Genomic DNA, 22,087 nt, shown 5'->3' on the forward strand with positions numbered 1-22,087 from the left:
TTTTTAGGATAGAGAAGAAACCTGTGCGGGGTAGATTCTCCATAGGGAGATGTTTAGTTCTGAGCGGAGGAGGTTAAGAGCTATGATTAAGTACTTGTGTACCGCTCCCACACAAAGATGTCATTACATTTAAAAACATAATATTACTTTTAAGGGTGTTTTGATCATTTCAATCTGTCGCATTATGCTAATATAAATATAAAAGATTAACCAACACACATGCGTGCACACAGAAGGAAAAGAGTCAGATGTGCCATTCATTTAAGCATGGAATTTTTTTTACTAATGTTTGTCAATCCACATAAGAAAATATATAATGATAACGACTATATATCCATAATAAATCTGGACCCAAGAAACAAGGAGATGAATAAGCAGGTGAAGCCCTATATGTAGACATCTCTAACATTTCAATGCTTCTTAGCAAAGTGCCGCCACCTTACTTTCTTTGTGGTTTCCCACGCCTGCAGATCTGCCTTTTCTGAGCCCAACAAAACTTTACAAACTGCTCTGTATATTCTATACATATTGTTTTTATCCTTCTCACATGTATAAAGTGAAATATTGTTTGATACAGCTCGTCTTTTTTCTTTTCAATTCGATTGCCGTTACAACCCAGTATAAGAAATTATGGATCCTTTGACTGGCTATCTGTTAACCATCATTTTCAAAGAAACAGGTGATTCTTCCTGTGCACATGGCTTCTATCAAATAGTAGTAGTTTCAAGGCAGTTCTGGTTGGAAATTCATGGGGATTAGATCACATTTCATAAAGAAAAATTGAAGATATAACAAAGCAGGCTATGGAATTATAACAATGATGAATTGCAAGGTATATACATATCGTGGACCATGAACGTACCTCCCTCTGGATTGATTGAGTTGTAATGCACCTCAGCCCAGAAGCTCAAGAATATAACTGCAGGCCATTATAGTATATTTCGGTCAAACACAAAATGAAGGCAACAGATACAAAGTAAATCAACTATAATAACTGATATCCGTTTTCTTTCTGAAAGGATGAAGCCAGCAATGACATAAGTAGGCAAAAGCACAGCTCATCCAAGAGAACAAAAACACATCAAGAATTAAATAAAATTGCATAAAAAAGTGTGCTCACGTCCACTGGAGAGAGAGAGAGAGAATTGCCTACTGACATTATGTTTTATATCTTAGCTTTTCTCTTTGCATGATTGTACTTGAAATGTTTTATGAATGATTCCTTTATATGGGTACTTAAAATGTTTTATGAATGATTCATTTATATGGTGCACCCAACTAGTAAAAGATAACGAGGGCCATGCAAGATGCAAGAGTTCTTAAGATTTACATACATGTTTGGCTTTCAAACTCAACAAGAAAATTGAAATCCTCAAGGTAGATGAAATAGTGAAGTACAACCTTCTATAAAGAGAAATTAGGACTATGCCTGAACTTCCACAGTTTCATAAAACTTCAAACGTGGTTAAATGACAAACAATATATGTCCCTATCAGCAGTGCATAAAATAGTGCATTCTCATAACAAACAAGCTTAACGTGGTGCACCATAACTGACAAAACATTTCACAGTGAATGAAATCAAAAGTGGATTGGTGTGGTAGTCAATAGCGGATCAATGGTTTGGTTTACAAAAATATCTGCGACGTACATATGTGATAAGTTCACAATATCTCAAATGATATTTGAAGGTCAAATGTCAGGATAACTTGCTCAACCCATGAAGCAGATTTAACTGAATGAGCAGTTGGGTCTCAGCTCCATTGGCTTCACACCTAGCTGCATACCAAATCTCATTGAGGAAGTACAGGATTTGGCTATCCAGGCTCCAGACCTAACTGTCGAATGTAGTTTGGGAACATCAGCTAAGAGGTGGATGTTCATCCTTTCCAGTCAAGACTACCGTAGAAATGGGTAGCACAATAGCAGGGTTCAGGATGATTGCATCCCTGCTGGTTTCCCCAGTGCCGGAAAGCCAGAAGATGGTGGGCCATGCATGTCAGTTCAGGTGATCAGAGCACCTGATTATAGCTCTGTTCAAGAAAAAAGTTTTGACTATAACCATAACATAAACATCACAGGCCAGTGAAAAGAAAGGTACAAAGGGCAGAAAAATTTAAATAAACTTTAAATCAAGATCTTTAGACTTGATAAATTCAAACCATGTGTCTCAAACACAATAGATACCTTGCTTTGATCTCTGTTAAAAAATTTGATTGGAACCACAGTATAAATGTCACAATCCAGCAAAACAAAGTTCAAAAGGTAAAAAAAAAAATTTAACTTTCAAGTTAAAGTTTCAACATCTTTAGGCTTGATAAATTCAAACAGAACATTCCAAAATGCAATATATACCTCGCTTTGATTTCTGAACATTTGGCAATATTTCGATGAAGCAGGTGTCCTTGAAAGATGTAACCACGCATATCTGTACTCCATACTGCAACAAAGCACAAAGATAATATGCTCAGACTAGGATATGTCACCAGAAACAACCACTCTGTTAATGCTTCACATATCCTAGTAACATTTACAAGAACAGAAATATATTCTCATTCAGGGGAAAACGGTCTCAAGTTAGAGAACGGTCATTGACATACTCATCATGAATAATTGTGGTTAGATTAAATTATATTTATAGGATGGTATAAAGTGCAAGTGATTATCTTCGACAATCCAAATAAAAAATATGCTAAACCCGAGGAAGTACAACCATAAACACCCAATTATTGATTATTCATATACATTTAACACTACAAGAGTGGCATTGAAGTACATAACAATAAAACTATCCATTCTTGGTGAACATCAATAGATTAACACTAAAAACTGGTTAAACTAATGATTTTATTTAAGTATGTATGAGAATTACGGTGATACTGGAGCATTAATGGGCCAATCAAATAATAAATATATGACAGGTCAATCAAGTAATAAACATATGAAATGCATCCCCGAAACTGCTACTGTTGATACTGAAAACAATTAGGGTGATATTGAAACATCACAGTGAAAGTAAAATGCATGGAAATTTTTTTAAAAAGTTTTGCTTTTATTGCACAGGGACACCAAGAAAATGTATCATAAACAACCAAGTTTCTTTAGCAAAGAACCATGAGAAAATGGCTTCAAGACATGCCCGTGGATGGGACCTTGCGAAATAGATTCTAGATCAGAGGTTAAAAATCATGTACACTATCATCAAGGTTTCCTAGCATAAGAAAAGATCAAGAAAAATGCAATATGGGACAGGAAACATCCACTTTTCACAGTACTCTCAAGTGAAATGAAGCAACTTCCAAAAGTTTTTGTGAACTATAAAATATTCAAAACTTTCAGAAAGCCTAGTGGACCATCAACATGACAGATGGATACTTGCAACAACCAAAACAAAACATGAAACTGATTGTCGGATAATCATCATCATTATCATCAGGCTTATCCCAACTACATGAGTCGGCTTTATGAGTCCTGTTTTTCTATTCCTTCCTATCTAAAGCAACAATTTGGTCACTTTAAAATCCCTCATATGACCATTGACTTCCTCCTTCCAAGTTTTCAATGATCTTGATTTTCCCTGATTCTTTTCACTTGTATTATCCAACCTTCCTTACTGGTGCTGTAATAGGTCTCCGTGCAACATGTCCAAACCATCTCAAAAATGATATTCTCTATGTTTTTATTGAGAGGACTTAGAGGCATTCTGGTACATTCATTTCTAATCCTATCTTAGCATTCTGGTACATTCATTTCTAATCCTATCCTTTTTCATAAATCCAGACATCCATCTTAACATACACATTTCCGCAACATGCATTCTATGTTATTGTTGCTTCTTGGTTGCTCAACATTCAACATCATATAATAGTGTTGATCTGATCATCTGATAGCAATCTCACAGAAACAAATATGTGGTTAATCAGATAAGTGGATGTAAAAATATTAACATTAAAGAAAATATGGAGGGATTATTCTTAAAGAGACGCCTCTGCTGAAGTATATGTGGCTGGTGGATCCAGTACATTTTGTGGTTCATTAGTCATTGATGGCTAAAAGAATGTAATAAGCTGACAATCCTACACATGCATGTCATGAAAAATGACATGCCTAATCAGATTTTTTCTAGTTCTCAGATTAAAATTTTCAATATCCCTTGCATAATCAAATGATTCAAATTTACAGTTTCATGTCTTTTGGGTCAAGCTGACTGGTCACATATGTGGAAACTCTGGCTGTTATTGAGACTTTTATTGGAGGCATCAGGGCTGGTTATCAATGAAAGCAAAAGCTCAATTTTGCTTTTCGATGATGATGAACAATTGAAACAAGCTGGGTTAGGCATTTTTTGTTGTAACCAGGACAATTTGCCTATGGACAGGCTGGATGTGTTATTAATCAATGGCATTTCAAGAGCCTTATTATGGAACAAGATGGAGGAAAACATGAAAGAAATTGCCTAGGTAAAAGGCAAGCTACTTATCCATGGCAGGTAGGTTAGTTCTCCTTAAGCACATGTTGGAAACACGCTATCGACCCAGGAAAACAGAAAAGAAGTTAAGCAGGTTGATGAGGGGCTTCTTTTGGAAGGGCAGGAAAGAGTCAGGTGTTGCCACTTATCCCATGGAGACTGGTACCTCTCCCATGTAATAGAGGTGGGTTAGGGATACCAGATCTTCGCAGAAGGAACATTTCCCTTTTACTAAAGTACCTGCATCTATTTGTTGACAGAGTTAAAGCTGCTTAGGGAATGGAAACACTTTATTGTTTTGGCTGGATCACTGGTTGTTTAAGTCCAGCCTAACAGCAAAATACCAGCCCTTATTCAGTCCAGGCTTGTCAGCAATTGTTGGGTCAAGAACAATTGGAAGATGATAATTAGAAGACAACCTAATGAAGTAATGGTGACACCAACGAGTAAAATATGGTGCTTTTGTACCCCTTGGAGTTCTTATTTCTCACACTAGAAGAATCCGTTTTAGAAAAGAAAGGAATTAGCAGGTCCGCACCTGCTTGCGCAAGTGCTTCACTCTAAGGCAGAATGTTACCCTACTGATGCATCTTTCTGAATGATTTTAACACCCTAATGCCTTAAGGGAGGTCAGATTGAAAAATAACCAGGATAGACTAATCTGAAATGTCCTACCCCAGGTTTGTTCACTGTTGTTTCATGCTATTTTCTCTTTTCCCCCCTGGGACTGACCCCTTATCTTGAAAAACAATTTTGATGACAAGGCGAGTTTCTTTGACTGGCAGATCTTTATGGAGGGCATCCCCACTTAATATTTTCTCAGCATGAGGGGTTTTCAGATGGCTAGCATCTGTCCCTTATGCAGGAGTGCAGAAGAGAATGTAGCACATGTTCATTAGATGTTTTTTCTTAAGAGGATGGTGCAACTTGCTTGGTCAGACTGGAGCTTATCAGGTTGGCAAAATATAATGATAAGAAGACCATCTTAGCTGAGTGAGCTAACAAAAGGGACAAATGATGGTACCACATGTGGTATGCCTCCTTGTTTCAGACCTAGTGGTTGATCTGGAAAGAGAGGAACTCCAGGATTTTTGAAAAAAATTGTTGCGAACCAGTAGCCTTACATAGAGAAGTACAGCATTTCATTCATCTACTTGCAAGAGACTGACAGGGATGTGATGGGATCTCTTGGATAAGTCGCTTAAGATTGGTACTGGATGATAATTGTTAATCTTCTTGGTGATCTTTTGTTTTGCTTTCAAGGGATGCCTTGTCACTGATCATCTTGTTTTACTTTTATTTCTCCCTTGATATTAATAAAGATTTTTCAAAAAAAAAAACAGATTTGTGTCTTTAAAGGAAACTTTTTATATAAGGAATCAATCCACACAGGCGAAGCACTTTAAGTTCTTCACTAACATATATATATATATATATATATATATATATATATATATATATATATATATATATATATATATATATATATATAATGAATTTAAGAGAACCATTATGCCATCTAAACCTATGAAAAATACCACGAAGATAACTGCAATATGGAGATAATAAATTTTGTTATGTTAATGAACTTTGAACTTCATGATGTTAGTTACGGTTGATGTCAATGTGACATAAGAGCATAATCAGTAGAAACACAATATTCTTTTTTATCAACTAGATGAAAATAAAACCAACAAATGAATGACCAGAAATGCAAAAGAAGTTGCACAACGTCTTGTCAAGTTGGTAGCATGAAACAGCCCGTAGCAACATCTTCATTCAAAAACATACAAGACCACAATACAATGCAATATTGAAAGAGAATCAAAATTTCTGTATATAGCAGGCCAGGTTAACACTTGGGAGAACAAATGTTAAGAGAAAAGCAACACAAGTTAATTGCTTTCAGCTTAAGAACCAGAGAGACTGTAGGTCAGAAAATTCACTACAGAAAATCAGACAAGTAAAAGATGGGAAAATGTATTCCAATTCAAAGAGCAGAGAAACTTTCTCATGGACATGAACATGCATATACCACATGACATGGTTATAACCTTAACAAGAGAACTTTTAAAGCTAGGATGCTGGAATAAGTTCACGTGCATGTCATATATGTTTATGTGTTTGTGCACTCATGCATGTATGTGTTAAAAATTTGGAGCATAAGTTTCCATCTTAAAGAGAGTAGTAATATACTGGCTCTGAAAAATACACAAAAGGTCAAGACAGCACATTGTGTCTCAGACTCTCAGCTATTTGTGTGGTCAAAGGGACAGTGAGATCAACAACAAGATTGAGGTCGTTTCTGGAAAAAATGCATTAAGAAACTCCACCATGGCAATGAGAATTGCAGCATTTTTTTCTCAAAATATGTAGTCAGCCATTCATTTTCCTCCAATAAATCTAACATATTGGGAAATATAAATCTGTCCTAGGTTCTGGGAGAATAAAGTTACTGGTGATTCATAGCCTAATAGAGTTTTGAGCTAAATTGCAGCTTCTAAACAAAATCAGAACTGGTTTTGCTAATTTCTCCATGTTAAACAAATCTTAGCTCCATGATCAAGCATAAATATCAAGAAAGACGGAGAGTAGAAATATCACATATTACCCAATCCGCAGCTGCCTGCAGTGTGACATGGTCACCCCATTCCCCATCCCTGTTCTCATAAAAAAAAAGGAATAACATAAATTCTATGAATGGGTGATCAATACAAATTAAGTTCCCAAGTGGAAATAAGTTTCTACAGAGGAATAAGGAATATCATACTTGGACATTTTCCTTATATATTCATGATAAGCCATAGGCACGTATCCAGCATAAATTTCTGGATGAGCATTAAGCTGAAAAATAAAAGTATACAGAAAAGAAGCATCTTCAGATAAGAAACCACACAAGACAGACACTTGGATAGCACAATATTAATCCAGTAGTCAAAGTAGAACTCAGAAAGAATGAATTATGAAGAACTTGGTTATCTTATCAACAATAAGAATCAAGGATAATCAACCTGATTTACAACTTCTTGTCTGACAAACTTGTGATGCTCAGGAGTGTGATAAAACTGATAAGAGAGTGCTCGAAACTGAATAAAAATACAAAACAAAAAATGATCACTTTCTCTTAAAATAAAATGAGGCAGCATGAGTATAAGAAACATAAAACTGCTTGCAACTATGATATGCAAGAAAATGTAGTCAAATGTCAACAATGGTTCAATCATCAGCCAGTCGATTCAATATTTTTATGGTAGGTTCACAAGTAGTAAGTTTGGAAGGGTTAGTCACTTCTTGCTCTATCCATCTACTTAAACAACTAAGATCTAAAGGTGCAAACAACAAATAGAAACAAAGTGCTAAGAATAAAACAAGAGAACCAAATATAAAGGATAGGAAGGGGGTAATGAGAAAGAAAGATAGTACGAAGGGTAGTGGAAGAACTCCAACAAAGTCAACATGTTGAGGAACTCCCTTAGCACTAGTTTTGGCAGATAGAAATCCTTTTAAATGGAATAACCATAATGGAGGAGGCTGAAGTGGCTTCCATTATATTAATACATGTTCAACAATGCCACTATTGGAGAGAATGACCACATGCTGTGAGACAAAAGGAAGCCAAAAAGACAGAACACAAAACTGCTCTTTTTTTTTCGATAATCAGAATTCAAAACCACTCTTGGGTTGTAACATATAACAAATAATATAAGTGTTCTTAAATACATGAAATGATATGAAGCAAAACAGAAAGGAGCAATTTTGATTCATGAAAGATGCACATTAACTAAGAAACCATGAATAAAAAAATTTAGTAAGATGAAAACATTTTCAAGACAGCACAGAACCATACATTTTTTAATGAATAAGACAAATATGTACAAGAGAATTTCAGTGCAATGCACAACCAAAAAATATTTAGTGGGAGTATCTTGATATGAGCAAGATTACTCAATAAATAAATAACAGAAATGTCAAAACAGAAGTATGTGCAGATGCATGCTTGAAACTGCCAAATTTGGACAAATCAATTCTACTTTACAAGAGGCATCTAAAATATGAGAAACAACCAACAAAAGAATTATCAGATAAATGTATGTCCTTTTGAAGTGGCAAAGATGCAACATAGGCATTAATCAAAAAGAAAAACACATGCCAGAAAGATGAATCAATGAGCAGAAAGAACAAAGCAAGGAGCCAGTAAAATGTTAGGGAGGTACAGAGGGTATAGTAGTCATAAGTCACCACTTTTAAGGTTCAGGTATATTTATGTCTTTTTATAACTTTTGTACACATAGGTCATTGAGCGTATCATTGTTGCAAATCTCGCCCATTTTTTAATATCTCATGAAAAGAAACAAGAGATATTCACAAAATGAGATATATTTGATAAAATGAGGTATATTGAAAATACCGTTTAAATATAATATATCACATATTTATTGCGATTTTTCAAAAAATCATGATAAACATGCTATGGAAATGAAATTTCTTTGGCCTCATTTTTTAGGAATGAGGCATTAAAAAAACTGCCAACCCCAACAGATGTGGGACATATTTGAGGTGAAGGGAAAGTTGCCTAAGTCAAAAGTTGTAGCGAACGTAGACGATGTCATTGAGCCTTTTGTGCTCCAATCTTCCATAGGGTAGGGGCTACTTGCTTAAGTAGGGGGCTTTGCCCGCCCGCCTACCTCACTAACGAGGCGTGGATTTAAAAAGGTCTGGTCTGCTCGGGAGTGAGAAAAAAGAAGGCTTGAGGTGCCTTGGAAAGACCGAGCTCATATGACCAACTGAGATATCAGAGCTTGAGTTTAGAGTCCCTAAGATATGAGATATGGCATTGGAAGGTATACTGTTGGAGAGCACACTTTTCACAGCGGTACTTGGGAAAGAGTCACCCGCTTAGAGGCTCGAGTGGAGGAAATCGAGTCTTCGGATTAGTGATGGCTTGGGAGCAAGAATGGATGCTTCTGAGAAGGCTATCCAAGACTTGGCAAACGAATTCCGTTGGGCAGCAACACGAAGAGCGCCCATTGAGGAAGACCCATATCAAAAAGATTGTAGCTGAGTGTTACTTACCCTTTTAAAAAGGGTAAGCACAACAAGAAAGCACTTTTTATTAACCTACGGTTCTTCTTTTTGTATGGATTTGCTCAAAGATACTTCATTTTTTCTCGCATCCACTTGGAGTACACGTTTGGCTAAGAATGCGAATGATAAAAAGTCTCAAATTTGGAACATCACTTTCAAACTTGGCTCACCATATGTCTGGAAAAAAAAACAAGAAAATGAGAAATCTATAAGACAATAACAGATACAATCGTACAAAACATCATAATTAAATAACATGAAATTAAAATTAAAATAGACAAAATAAATTACTTGGATGCATCGTGGCATGGTTTCGCACTACCGCAGGTCTTCCCATATCATACAATGTATTATCATAAGTTTTTATTTCCTTATGAATTTGATCTTGAATGCTATACTCAGGGTTCAACCTTTCGATTTAATCCAAAAGTCCCTTGTTGACTTCCCTGTCCATTTTAAACGTAGGAGAGTATCTAAATGCATGATTTAAATGATATGTTGTAGCATGAAGAGGTTGATGAGGTAGCTCAGTCCACCTATGATCAATGACATTTCATATAGGTATGGAAAATTTTTTCTTCCCCTTCAAATTATCTTTAATGGTCTCTTTTGCCTTATTTATGGCCTAATAAAGATAACTCATAGCTGGTCTGTCTTCACTGTCAACCAATCAAAATACCTTCACCAAAAGTATAGTTATTCTCAACAACTTTACGCTGAATCCCAGAATTCACTTCTTAATACAATATCTACAATTTCTCTGGGCTTTTTTTTGTGCATGGAGATGTGCATTTTACTCATCTGATGAAAACATTTTTTTAGTGCAACTCTATTATTTACTAGACTTTGCACTGTCAAAAAATTCATAGCAAATCTAGTAACTGCATTATGAATCAACTCAACACTACCAGTGTACCTTCTCCTTGGGCTCAAAACCCATGCACGATTGTAAATAAATTTAATAATTTCTTGGCAGCATTCAAGTGTCCGCTTTATCTCATCAATGTTGTCGATGTCCTCAAGCATGAGGTCTATGCAATAAGCAATACACAAGGTCTAAAAAAATAATTCAAATTTTTTTGCCAATTCTTTACCTACTGTCTTATAATTTGCTGCAATATTAGTAATAAATTGCACAATATTTTGAGGTTCAACCGCTTGCACAACCTCTGAGCAATACATTTGCTATATTGGGCGTATCAAACAGATCAATTGACTTCAAAAACATAATTTCTTTGGAGCAATAGACAAGAAAATTTATCAAAGTTCTTGACTTTCTGTCAGTTCATCCATCTGCCAGGATGCTACACCCAGTTTCTCTCCACGATGGACTCATCTCATCACAATATGCCTTCACTTATTTCACATTAGTATCTAAAATTTTCTCCCAAAGCATAATATGAAGGCATTTTATATCCAAGCCTCATACTGATTATGGCATCTGCTATAGCCTGAAAATGAAAAGAATTTGTCGCATTAAAAGGAATGCATGCATCATAGAACCATCTCCCAACCGCGACATTCATCTACTCAACTAAATGTTGAGGAGTCACAGCAGTACGAATGTCGGGTTACATCCCAAGGGAAATCCTAGGAAGGAAAAAACTCTTAATAGAGCCTCTAGCTCTACCTCCTCTCGAAGAACTCCCTCCTCTTCTTTTTATGCCCGTGACAACACTACTGGCACCAGCCACACCTTTTTCCTTTGCTTCTGAACTTCATATTTTTTATCAAATGCTAGGAGTTGTAGGATCAGAAGTATGGGGCTCATCTTCGTCATACATGTCTTCCCATATATCTACATACCTCATTTCTACCTCATTTATCTCTTTTTCTTGTCTTTTTTTAATCAAATCATCAAGTAATTGTTAGCATTATCATTTCACGACATCCAACAATTTTCTTGACGTGCATGCAGTAACATCAAGATATGTCTCGGCTAAATGATGCTTCAACCAAGAGATACCACCCAAAAAAGTATTTTGGCAATAGTTGCACTTGATTTTTAATCAGTTTTCACTTTTCACCCACTACTTGAGTACCCTGTTGCCATGCTGAATCCTTTGATGGCAGCTTCCCTAAAAAAAACTCAATAAGAAGCAAAAAAAATAGGGATTTTTTACCTTAACCCACTTTCTTGAGTGAAAAAATAGTGGAAATGCACTCTTGAGAAAATCGCAAAAGTTCTCTCCCTAGCACACGAATCGGCCCCCAAATCACTCTCACGGCTCCTAGGGTGTGTGGGTTCCCTTCTAATGGCATCTAGACAAATGGAGAAGTCGGGCCCCAAAAGGTATTTAAAACCCAAAATGAAAAAAGTGTCTTTCAGCCTTTTAAAGTGCACTGATACAATATCGTACGATATGCCTTGTGTCGTACGATACAGGTCGATTAAGGGGTGTATTGTACGATACACCCGATATGGGTACGATACACACTTGTATCGTATCATGATACAAGTGTACATCGTATCGCAAAACCCAAAAGTAACGATACGTATCGTACCGTATCGCGATACTTACAACACTACTTTACATATTCCAAAAAACTGCCACCAATGTTCCTTAGGGGCAGAATGCATTTGAATCGAATGGGTGGGCCATCCTTTTAAAAGGATGCGGGACGGCCTTCCATCCCTTTTCTTTTTGATGTGGGACTATTCCACATCCACACACTTTATAAAACGCTCTTAAATTCTTACCTATTTCCTTCTCCCCTTATCTCACCCAAAATAATCACTCTTTCTTGCTTTTTTTCAAATACATATATTTTATTTTATTAACTTACCAAGATTTCCCTGAAATTTTCCCAAGAAAATCTTATTTTTTGAAAATCTCTCAAGAAATTCCTTTGCAGAAAATCCTGAGAACAGGATTTGTGACTACATCTCATATTATGCAGAGGGCTGCTTCTTTCTCAGAGAATACATGTCATACATGTTCTTTGAATGAGTGCAAATGAAGAATTATCATGTCAGATTCAATTCGATGTAGGCATTACTGAATCCGAGCTGATCGCATCTTCATTATCTGGATTTGAATTCAGAATCAGATGGGTGGGAAAAGCTAATACCTAATCAAGATCCTACTAGTTAATTGGAAATGTCCTGTGTGTGTGTGTATATATTTATCTATTTATGTATATATAATCAATTAGGATTATTCATTGGATTGGATTCAGTTGACTCAGATTCATATTTGGATGTAATCCGAATCTGATTAACTGGATGACACCAGATCTACTGAATCTGACTAAACAGATGCAGATTTGGTCAGATATCCGACCCAAATCAGATCCATTGACATCCCTAGAAACAGTAAAAATATAATTTTCACAAAAGTGCTTGTGCAAAATTTCAAAAAATAGTTATAATTGAGATTTTGAAAATACTAATCAAGAAAAAGGAAACCATTGAACTTGAACATGAAAGAATGGAAGGCGTGCATGAAATACTTAAAGAAGCCTTCAAAGACATCAAAAAAGTTGTTTTATGAACATGTGAATGTTTCGAGAAAATGCATAAATACAAGATAAAAATGTATTTAAATGCAAGATAAGAATCCCTTGTTATAATCAGCTAGAGACTTTAAGCTTTGAAATAATTCCTCATAATAAGCTGAAACCATCATGATGCTATCTGATATATGAAATGAAGAGCTTCCTAGTTATGGACTACTGCGAGCAATAAAACATTAACAGATCGGAAGCACTTTTATCCATTTTCACTAAATTTTATTCCATTTAAAAAAGAGATAAAATTTCATATAAACTTCATCTTTGGGAAATAGAATACACTAGAGAGGAAGTCAGAAAATGCATAACAATATTACTTGGACAGCAATAAGAAAAAACAAATATTGCCATTTGAGAAAGTGAGAAAGATACTGCCATGCAGAAAAAGAAAAAGAACATTCTACTTATACTATCAAAGCATAAAGAAATCAAAGTAAAGAATGTTTAAGTCATGAAAAATCCCAGTCTACTGACCTGGCAGTTTCCATCACCTTGAACCTTAAGTTCAATCAAATCATACAGCTGCAATCTGTGAAATATGGCATACTGTCAATTAGCATAAACATGACATTTTCAAACTGGGTTGTCTCTTGAATGCCAGAAGACATGAAATACTATGGCAGCAATGTTTGAATAGCAATTTATCCTTGACCACAATATGCCTAATTCATTAAGCATCGTGGCAGTGATAAGAAAAAGGCCTCAACAAACTCGCCTAAAAAGTAATTTAAGCATGTTTATATGCCAAACACACATGAGCTGAGCCAAGCCCAAACTTGAGATGCTCAAGCTTGCCATGAGCTCAAGCTGAGCTTGAATGTTCAAGTTACTGCCAAATTCAGGATCGGCTTAGCTAAGCTTTAGCTGGAATGTTTAATAAAAATTTAAAAAAAAAATAATGAGAAAAGAGAGGGTATTTAAACCTGACACCTACTTTATGAAAGGAAGATACAGTTAGGAAAGGCATTTTTTGTGTCAAGTGAACCATAAAACACAGATATTCAGCATTTATAGAACAAGACTTAAACCAGATCACCAAACTCTTAATAAGCCTAAGCTTAGGCTCAATCTTAACAAAAGGAGCCTGAAATTGATCTCAAGCTCAGCTTGTCTATTAAAGAAGTGAGCTTTTAGCAGGCCAAGAAGCTCCACTCACTTCCCTGCCCTAGCCACAAAAGACACATTTAGATCTTATATAAATAGACCCCAGGTTTTGCAAAGAAACTATTGTTTAATACCTGTCTAGCAGCCTCTGATGGTCTGACGTAGCCTCGTCCACCGAAGGAATTTCCCCATTAATTCTAGGAACATGCTGGGAAACAAAAGATGAAATGGGATTGGATAAGTCTGTCACTTGGAGCATAGACAGGAAGTCCACAAGTGAAAAGAAAACAGAGGCACAATAGAAAGAATGCATAACACCATGTAAGCAAGAAAGCAATAGCATAGCAATAGGAGATAGTTTAATAGAGTATTTAAGGGATAAATTAAGATTTATTAAGTAGCTGAAACAGGCTTTTTATGATAAGTTCCAATGCTTTTACAAATTTTATCATTCAACTGTCACATACATTAAAAATTAAGACAAATACATAAACTTGAGCTGAATGTTCAGCATATTCACCGATGTTATTGAATGCACCCTTTTTTTGAGTTGCTTTTCATATGAGTCTACTTAGAGCTAAAGAATTTTCATGAGAAAAATGAAATCAAAGGAATACCTCAAGTAGGGCAATCAAGGGTATCAGAGCAGTGACCAGCTAGACACAGATCTTAATCACCACATTTTTGGATTGCAAAATGTGGCCCATACAAAAATTGGGCCTGACATGGATCTAGTCACAAAACTTCAGATTCACATCTATATTCAAGCTTATCACAAGATCAGATCAAGTAGTCAGATTTGCAAATGCAATGATCTGGCCCATATTTTAACCCACTACATTGGAATTCAGTTCCATATATGATCAATTTAGGGTTGAGCCTGACCCGTTTTCCGTAGTAACCTCAAGAATAGTTGCAAGAGACAAATACAAAGAAATTGATAAAAATGTTTCCTCTTTTGCCCGCAATAAGTACTATTGGTGCATCAAAGCAGAAGCAAAAATTCTATGATTAATGCATTTTCTGAAAATATTTAGCAATTTATTACTCATAAAACATTGTTCAAACTCATTAAAACCCATCTGGATTTAGGGCTGTCAACGGATCGGGTCTTGAATGTATCAGCCAATGTTAAAGGAAATGCCCAAATTTTGGTCTCTCTTGGACTGTTCCTTCTAGAATTGGGGTTCATATTCTATAACTGAATAGACCTTAATTGGTGATTTCTTGTCTCACTGTAATTTACTTTATTTTGGAAAACAAAAAGATAAACACCTCTACCTTTTCCAAATACTCTTATTTACTGTGTTTTAAATTTGCGATATTGTTTAGATTGCTTTATCATGCCACAGGTTCACAACTAAGTACCATTTCATGACAATTGATTATGGAATTGAATAGTTTATACACAGTAATAGTCAGTTGATTGTGATGCTTGATGTAAGTGCAGTGACTCGTGAATATGGTGAATACACTTTCTACAACTTATATTCTTGACAATCTACTAGGTATGTCATCAAATGTAAGTTAAATGTTGACATTTTGATGTAATGGACATTTCTGCCATTATACCTTATTCCATATAGTAACACATTTCCATTATATTTATATAAATCATGGTCGAGTGACTGAGATAATCTGGACAAGTCCAATGTCGAAACAGGAATGAGTTGCATCACAAGTCATTGGATTTCCAATGAGTTTTTGCCTTTAGAGAGGATAATTGATGCTATGACAACAAAACACTACTGCAAAATATAAACTTATTAAATCAAGAAATAAATGAAAAAGGGCACTTATTGCATAAATCCTGGATGCAGAAAGGGTTACAGTCCTGATAGAATTGGTTTCAATGAATGTACAATTTCATGGTAGAATCAAAATGCAATAAAGTGATTTACAAGCTAAGCTAGCTTTTAACATGACAGTACATTATTCAAGCAGCTTCCCAGCTTGACATGCAGAAAAGAAGAGAGGGGAAAATGTTATGGCACTTTTTGGAGTACTTACCGGAACAGATATCATCTGACTCAACCTCTTTCTGACTTCACCATCCAATGTTGAGAATTCATATGTTGTCTCAAGAGAACCATAATAATCTTCCCCATCACATGATTTGGTTTCAGGGCTCCAACATGAAGTAGGTGGCTCAGACCTTTGGTCATGAGCAGGTCCTGCAGATGATGGTATATCACTCAAAATTTTTATTGGGCTCTCGAACAAACCATGATGCAGTGAACTAGCCCTGCCTAAGTACCTGGACTAGAATGCCTCATAGATTTACCAAGCCAATCTTGTGAAAGAACAGATGACTGTTGATGCACTCCGCCAGAATACCCAGACCCAGAAGCCTCAGCAACTGCAAGTTGGCTTAACTCTTCTGGAAGGGTATATGCAATTACTTCATCATTCTCTACATTGCCATGATGATTGTTAAACTGACCCTCCCTGGTAAGATGCCCATTATAGAGGGTTGGTTCATTTTGAGTAGAACTGGGAAGATATCCTGAATTATGAAAAGGACAACCGTCACCAAAGAGATGGAAACTCCACCAAACAACATCAGGGTCTGGCTCACAGGTATCCATCAGTTCTCCTAAACATTAAGCCAAAAAATAACTTTATATGGTTCCTTAGATGATTGGTTTCACTGCACGCAACTAACATAAACAACCAAGAAGAAAAACTGCCGTTCACAGTTCTCCACATTATCTTATTCAATAATGCAGTCATCAACCTTCCAGAGAGAAATCAGTGGTGTTTTCCAGCATTATCTAGCAACGGAATAACTCTATTTTAGGAAAGTAGAGGAATCAAGGAAATGTTGAAAAAGATGCAACTCTTGCCAAAACATATACTCAAAAGTCAAAAAGTAGCTTTATCAAGCAGATTCATTGAGTTGCTGTGCATTGAATAACCATGGAATTTGGACAAACTGACATGAAGAAAGCTAAAGAAAGAAAAATAGTCAATTCATTATAATCCAAGCCCAAGCCAAATCTACTTCCACTGTCAAACCTCCAATATTGCCTCATAGAGTTTCAATGCTCCACTAAGTTCAGGGGATGTCCAATATAACATTTTCCTCCTCAAGGGCTTCCCCCTCTTTGCTTCACCAACTTCAGAGAGGTCATAACATTTTTTTTCTTAGAAAGGCCTTAACATTATTGACTCCTCTAACAAAGAAACTTTGGTTACTGCAATATTCATTTTCGACATGGGAAAGGTCAGGGGTTACCACGAAGTCACAAGTCATAAAAAACACATCTTTGACAAGCGCATTATTGATCCTAGGCTCCTATACGACCTCTAGTAACTACTTGTCAAGTACCTGCGACTCAAATTCTCTTTCTCTGGCAGTTTCTATTCTAACCACACGGTATCGATTACTGGGTTCAATACGTTTAGTCCATAGAGGGCCAGAAACTAGACAATAAGCAAAGAACAGTGTGGAAATACACAAACTAGACAAATCCATTTGCAAACTGGGGCACATTCAGCTCCAACTGATCATTACCAAGCACCACTAAAGATCCTGTTCCATCAGCTTCCATCAAATTTATCAAAGCATTCCTTTCACTGCTTTTATTCAAAGCAGTAGTAGCCAATGTCTTCCACTTAAACAATCTCACACGAAAAATCGGTAATAAACATGCTAAGAAATAACATTGCAGAAGAACAATTCGAACTGAAAATAAAAAGTTCCTAATTCAAGATAACATGCAGAAATACACAGCAGAAGACTCCACAGGAAACTCATCCAAACCAAACCAACGACAACACAGTCTTCCAATAAACTGAAATACCCACGTAGCAAAATCCCATAAACTAAGAGAATTTAGTAATCCAACAACCAAATAAATCAAGAAAGACTAACACCACATATCAAAAGAGATCATCAACAATATCTTCAAATGTTGTAATCACATACCAACATCACAAAATCTCCAAAAACACAACAAAAATCAAGAATTCAAAGACCAGAATTACTCAAAAAGAAAAACAACCATGTAGCAAAAGGCACTAAAAAAGACAAAAAACTTACAATTCTATACACAAGGATCAAAAGCCATCAAGAAACAAAACTTTGAAAAGAATGGATCGAACTCGAGATAAATTCATTGGGGAGGTACAGATAGCAGAAAAAGTAATCAGAAGAGACGTAACCGTCATCCAAACCAAAACCAACAACAACACAGTCTTCCAACAAACTGAAATACCCGCGTAGCAAAATCCCATAAACTAAGAGAATTTAGTAATCCAACAACCAAATGAATCAAGAAAGACCAACACCACATATCAAAAGAGATCATCAACAATACAAAAACATCTATACCAAAGAAAAAGCAACATAACATTCCACACACGCTCCTAAAACCAAACAAACAAGTTCCACACAACCTTCAAATGATGTAATCACATACCAACATCACAAAATCTCCAAAAGCGCAACAAAAACCAAGAATTCAAAGATCAAAATTACTCAAAAAGAAAAACAACCATGTAACAAAAGGCACTAAAAAAACAAAGAACTTACAATTTTACACACAAGGATCAAAAGCCAGCAAGAAACAAAACTTTGAAAAGAATGGATCAAACTCGAGATAAATTCACTGGGGTCCGGGGAGGTACAGATAGCAGAAAAAGTAACCAAAGAGAGAGAGAGAGAGAGAGAGAGAGAGAGAGACGTAACCGCCTGTGCCTTAACGTGACCGCATCTTTACCGTGATGGACAGACCACAACAGGTGCATTTTCTCGTCAGTCGTCCAGGACCGTCCGATTTGTTGGTCCCTTCAGATTAGAGTCAGGCTGACCTCCTTTGAAGACGGTTCAAATCCCGGGGCAAGGTTCGGACGGCGGATAGAGGTTTACGGGACACGTGGGAGACTTTAGACGGTGGGATTTATAGGGGTGTCGAAGCGTGACGTCGCGAAGCACGCGGCGTTATGTGACAAGAAAGTCTTCACGAGGATGATGCCCGTGACCCATATAGGTTGATAATGGATCGGATTCCGTTGAAACCTCGATCCGAATAGGAGACATTAGTCTTGGATTTGGATCTTAAAATAAGATCTGGATGTATTTTTTGGGTCGACATTGGATTTACATGAGCAGAAATCCCTTGTTTTCAGCCTCGTTTGTTGATCTATAATTATTATATCGATTTTAATTCTAGTACATTGGATTGAGTTTAGATTCGGATACGGATTCAAACTTGTTCTGCAATGTTCAAATTCAGATTCAGATCTTCCATGATCCATCATGCATCGATCCCAAGCCCAGCACAGATTGGATGAACCCCGTGCCGTCTAATTTGTGCATCCCTTCTCTTTTGGTTGAACCTAGACCAATAAAGGTGTGGATGTGGATCAATGCCCTAACCCCGACCCATCTCGATCTGGTTGTGGGTCCAAATGGTCTTATAAAGGGTCAGTCCTTTGCATGCTATAAATCATCCGTACAAATTAAATAATGAGCAAGATTATATTGCTGATAATCATGTTAGTACAGTTTCAATTCTGGCAACTAAGAAAAATCTTGGTGTTAAAGAGATTAGCACAAAGGTCAAGATCCAGCCTTAAAACAATAACTAAATCTTACCCAAAATTTTCAACTCTAAATCATTGTAAATTTTTAACCATTTTTTTTAAAATATAATTCAACTCAAATAAGAGGATTAGTACACATCATAAATAGTTTTGGTTTTTTAATTGGACAACCCTGGGCGAATTACAAAACTAACAACTCAAAACTGGACTGGATTCAATTTCTATTTTGATATGGATTCAAGTATGCACAATAAAAGATTTTATCAAAAATCTGATTCCACGTGAATTGAAATAAAATGCAATATCATTTTAAGTTAAATTATAATGTAACAACATTCACTTAAACAATAACATGTTCGTATACAAAAGTTAGAATCATCTCGGTCCAACTGAGATCAAAAAAGATAAAACATCCAAGGATTAATAAGGGATAGAAACATGGTTCATTGGCATCGCCACTGCATTGCGACACCACACTATAGATCATTCATCACTTGTATTCTCCATGAAATAAAGACAGACTTATGAAAGTCGGTAAGTTGAAAACAATAACATTAAGATTACATATGTTAGAACATTCACCACAATCATGATATCATAGTTCAACAATTAACATAATCATGATATAGTTGAAACAGAATAAAGAGCAAACATATATCTCAGCATCAATGCAAATAGCAAATATATATCTCTGCATCAATGCAAATAACAAACATATATCTCAACATTAGAGAATAATTAACAATCATTGTGTCAATGCAAGTCTTGTTTTTCTTAATTAACATCCCTGGGTACATGGGTATATCTTCGTATCTGATGAGGTCATGACAGGTGTTTATTATCCTATATGAATCATTTTTTCGAAGTGCTTAATAGACCAGATATCTAAAGCGGGTGGCTCATGGCCGAGAGAAACTCTCGCAGTGGCATAAACGTTCAGTAATGATGCATCTAGGAATAACTGCAGTAGTTTGGGGTATATCACTTTACTAAGGAGGTTTCAACCATGTTAATGGGTCACACTAGGGTAAGATGTCCCACCCTAGGGTGGTCTTCTTGCTTAAATGAATAATTTTAGAAAATGTTTAAGTTTAGGTATTATGATAGTTTCTAAATTTTATTTAGGAAGCCAAACAAAATCTCCTAAGTTTCATAATTTGGAATGTAGAGATCCAACCATCAAGGAGGGTCCACTCAGGTGGGACATTCCACCCTAGGGAGGTCTTTTTCCTAAAACCTAACTTGAAAAAATATCTAAGTTTATACCTAACTAGTCTCCTATGTTTTATATTAAGAAGTTCTTAAATTGTATTGAATCGAGAAAAAAAGTTTCTAAATAAAAATTTCAAGATTTTATTTTTGTTTTTTCCAATATAGGATGCCCATTAGGCTGAGCCCACATAGGAGGACGTTCATCCCATTGGGCTCCTACATTTTATATATTGTAGTTTGTTTAAATTTTTCATTCCACTAGCTTTCCAATTTAAGATCCTAAGAGCTTTTTTAATTTAGATTCCAACTCAATCAAGATTCATACTCATTTAAGTAAACCCAAACCCAATCTATACCACATACAAATCCATGCCCTATTACCAAAATCCCTATCCAAATAAAAATCCAAATTCACTTTAAATTTCTCCCGAATAAAAACTAAATTCAACATATATTTTAAAATCCAATTTAGTCTTTGAATTTAATTTCAATGTCAACCCTTGATTGAATTTTGATTATTTTTAATACATAATTAAATCTTAAGTTAGTATTAACTAAATTTCTAATTTTTCAACTAAATTGAATATAAAATTCATATTTTAATTATTTATTAAAATAATTAAAATTCACAGTTAAAAATCCAAATTCAAATAAGATTTAAATCATCGTATAATTCAAATTCAAATCAATTATAATATCCAAAACTTATTTATTAATCCAAATTTTAAATCGAAATCCAAATTTGATAAAACTCTAAATTCAAATTAAATTCAACTATCTCTCTATTTAACATGTAAATTCAACTTCAAGTTAGTCTTAATTGAATTTTTCATTTTTCATCTAATTAAATTAAATAATTCATAATTCTAGCATTAAATAAATTCTAAAAAATTATAAATGTTATATCCTCTCCTTAAAGAATTTTTGTCTGAGAAATTTGGTTAGGGTTACCGAATAAATTTTGGGTATTTTGCTTTTATATTTTATTTATTTAATAGCTTAAAAAAATTACAAGTATTACATTCATTCGCTAAAAAAAATCCATCCTCTAAATTCAATACCAAATTATTGAATCTGAGAATTACAAAAATATAAATCATCACACTTTTACTACATACTCTTATCAATAAATTTAACCTAAAAAATCAATATTTAT

General features: G+C 35.3%; 1 protein-coding gene across 5 annotated transcripts; it reads right to left on the minus strand.

Moving 5' to 3' along the window:
• Positions 1 to 253: 253 nt before the first annotated feature.
• LOC149844934 (OVARIAN TUMOR DOMAIN-containing deubiquitinating enzyme 9-like) lies at positions 254 to 18,863 on the minus strand. Of its 5 annotated transcripts, none has more exons than XM_089995385.1 (11): positions 18,707 to 18,863; positions 16,454 to 16,765; positions 16,180 to 16,343; positions 14,304 to 14,377; positions 13,540 to 13,594; positions 7,479 to 7,553; positions 7,238 to 7,311; positions 7,079 to 7,127; positions 2,355 to 2,439; positions 863 to 919; positions 254 to 734 (listed from the first exon to the last, which is right to left on the minus strand). In XM_089995385.1, the coding sequence occupies exons 2-11, from the start codon at positions 16,755 to 16,757 to the stop codon at positions 724 to 726; spliced, it is 948 nt and encodes a 315-aa protein (XP_089851511.1). In that variant the 5' UTR covers positions 16,758 to 16,765; positions 18,707 to 18,863; the 3' UTR covers positions 254 to 723. The 5 variants fall into 5 exon arrangements, with proteins under 5 accessions (XP_089851511.1, XP_089851510.1, XP_089851514.1 ...); XM_089995384.1 differs by having other exon boundaries at positions 16,427 to 16,765; XM_089995388.1 differs by having other exon boundaries at positions 16,427 to 16,675; positions 18,707 to 18,841.
• Between the last annotated feature and the right edge of the window lie 3,224 nt (positions 18,864 to 22,087).

This window comes from Nuphar pumila, chromosome 2 (assembly GCF_984573655.1).
Source record: "Nuphar pumila chromosome 2, dmNupPumi1.hap1.1, whole genome shotgun sequence".
Lineage (NCBI taxonomy): Eukaryota > Viridiplantae > Streptophyta > Magnoliopsida > Nymphaeales > Nymphaeaceae > Nuphar > Nuphar pumila.

Bases quoted from the DNA above. Each gene is read 5' to 3' on its own strand.
- LOC149844934 (XM_089995384.1), bottom strand. From the start codon at position 16,757: ATGGATACCTGTGAGCCAGACCCTGATGTTGTTTGGTGGAGTTTCCAT. The intron at 14,378-16,179 runs GTAAGTACTCCA...TTTGTTTCCCAG, and splicing joins GTCAGATGATATCTGTTCCG to CATGTTCCTAGAATTAATGG. The intron at 7,312-7,478 runs GTTGATTATCCT...TTTATTTTTCAG, and splicing joins GACAAGAAGTTGTAAATCAG to CTTAATGCTCATCCAGAAAT.